This window comes from Gorilla gorilla, chromosome 18, assembly GCF_029281585.2.
Source record: "Gorilla gorilla gorilla isolate KB3781 chromosome 18, NHGRI_mGorGor1-v2.1_pri, whole genome shotgun sequence".
Classification (NCBI taxonomy): Eukaryota; Metazoa; Chordata; class Mammalia; order Primates; family Hominidae; genus Gorilla; species Gorilla gorilla.
This window is the reverse complement of record NC_073242.2, coordinates 88890000-88892348: the sequence shown is the minus strand read 5'-3', so window position 1 is coordinate 88892348 and position 2349 is coordinate 88890000. Positions and strand designations below refer to the sequence as shown.

Here is a 2349-nt window from a genome sequence, read left to right as displayed (position 1 = left end):
TTGAAAATGTTAAAATTTCAAGTTCTTTCATTTTCTTTCCCCTCTACTCTTCAAAGTTACAAATGTTGAGACTCCTAAGTGCTCTGTGAATTGCAACATTTATGTTATTTCTGTTAAAAATTCTCGCGCTGAAAATCTTCTGGCTTAGAAACATGTTCAATATTCTTTGTGCACAACTGAATATTGGGGGAAAAAAAGCAAAAAGAACTCAGGATTTCTAAAATGTATGTTGCAGAGGGCATGCACTGAGGTCAATTACTCTTCGCTAAAAGGGAGTCTCTTGAATATTCACTCAGAATCCATGTATTCCTGTCTTGCCACAATTGTGATAATGGTTGCTATTTGATATCTTGGTTTACAAAATACTTTTAGTATCAAATTAAAAATATCCGTTACCAGAGTGTTCTGGGTTGAACTCCTATATATGCAAACCTATTCCCAAAGGCTGGGGGAGATGAGAGGCCAAAGAAAGAGGCCGACAAATCCAGTTTTTCAGAAAGAAATAAAGGAATAGGGACTAAAGAACAGAAATGATGCCTTAAGTAACTGTGAGACAGTGGATCCTCTATATTCACCATCCATAAAATAGCCTTTAAGTAGCAAGCTTTTAGGATAAGACAGGTGAAGCTGTTCATGTCTTCAAACTTTCTTGCCAAAGGATCATGAACATTTGGGTAGGTTAGAGAAGCATCTTTATGAGGTTTTATCTATGCTACAGGCACTGTTTAAAGACCTTCCTGCAGAACACCTATGTGAGAGTCAGACAGTGGTCATCATGGCAGTTTTGCTTCAAGGCGGCATCACTCTCACCATGCAACATGCTGTTTTCCTACACCTGAGTTAGGCACACTAAAAGATATTAAGAAATTTAAAGGGGCCGGGCAGGGTGGCTCACGCCTGTAATCCCAGCACTTTGGGAGGCCAAGGCGGGCGGATCACGAGGTCAGGAGTTCAAGACCATCCTGGCTAACACGGTGAAACCCTGTCTCTACTAAAAATACAAAAAAAATTAGCCGGGGATAGGTGATGCACGCCTGTAGTCCCAGCTACTCGGGAGGCTGAGGCAGAAGAATAGCGTAAAACCCGGGAGGCGGAGCTTGCAGTGAGACGAGATCGCGCCAATGCACTCCAGCCTGGGAGACAGAGAGAGCCTCCGTCTCAAAAAAAAAAAAAAAAAAGAAAGAAAGAAATTTAAAGGAACGGGAAAAGAAGTAACAGACTGACATTAAAATTAATCAGAAGAATTTCAATGTGAAGGACACTGAGAGAACAAACACTTAGGAATCCAAACACCACCATTATTCCCTGGGAAAGTAATTATCGTTGTTTGAAAAGTTATCCTGGGTGATATCAGCAACATGACAGAAGAGGAGGAGGCTCTGGACTCTCCCTCTAGCTACAGATACACTGAATAAACAGCTAAGCATGGATCAATACCTCTAAGAGAAATCCAGAGATCCCCGCACCATGCCGTCGGAGAAGACCTTCAAGCAGCACCACACCTTCGAACAAAGAGTAGAAGATGTCCGACTTATTCGAGAGCAGCATCCAACCAAAATCCCGGTGATAATAGAACGATACAAGGGTGAGAAGCAGCTTCCTGTTCTGGATAAAACGAAGTTCCTTGTACCTGACCATGTCAACATGAGTGAGCTCATCAAGATAATTAGAAGGCGCTTACAGCTCAATGCTAATCAGGCCTTCTTCCTGTTGGTGAACGGACACAGCATGGTCAGCGTCTCCACACCAATCTCAGAGGTGTATGAGAGTGAGAAAGATGAAGATGGATTCCTGTACATGGTCTATGCCTCCCAGGAGACGTTCGGGATGAAATTGTCAGTGTAAAACCAGAAAAAATGCATCTATTCTAGAATTTTTTAAACCCTTACCAAGGAAAAAAAAAGGGATGTTACCAACTGAGATCGATCAGTTCATCTAATCACAGATCACCAAACAGTAGTGTTCCCACCTAGGAGTGTTAGGAAGTTGTGTTTGTGTTTCAAGCAGAAAAACTGAGCTCCAAGCGAGCACATTCAGCTTTGGAAACTATATTATTTAATGTAGGCTAGCTTGTTTTCAAAATTTAGAAGTTTAAAAATTAAATACTTTGCATTCTAAGTTGCCAATAAAATAGACCTTCAAGTTATTTTAATGCTCTTTTCTCACTAACAGGAACTTGTAATTCCAGCAGTAATTTAAAGGCTTTCAGAGAGACCCTGAGTCTTCTCTTCAGGTTCACAGAACCCGCCGCCTTTTTGGGTAGAAGTTTTCTACTCAGCTAGAGAGATCTCCCTAAGAGGATCTTTAGGCCTCAGTTGTGAAGCGTAACCCCCGCAAAACGCATTTGCC

At 41.5% G+C, this 2349-nt stretch overlaps 1 protein-coding gene across 1 annotated transcript; it reads left to right on the top strand.

Moving 5' to 3' along the window:
• Positions 1–1456: 1456 nt before the first annotated feature.
• LOC109023730 (microtubule-associated proteins 1A/1B light chain 3B) lies at positions 1457–2118 on the top strand. Its single transcript, XM_019012832.4, has one exon. It carries the CDS (start codon positions 1468–1470, stop codon positions 1843–1845), a length of 378 nt encoding a protein of 125 aa, XP_018868377.3. The 5' UTR covers positions 1457–1467; the 3' UTR covers positions 1846–2118.
• Positions 2119–2349: the final 231 nt, after the last annotated feature.

What these genes read in the sequence shown, in the direction of transcription:
- LOC109023730 (XM_019012832.4), top strand. Translation starts at nt 1,468, where the DNA reads ATGCCGTCGGAGAAGACCTTCAAGCAGCACCACACCTTCGAACAAAGA.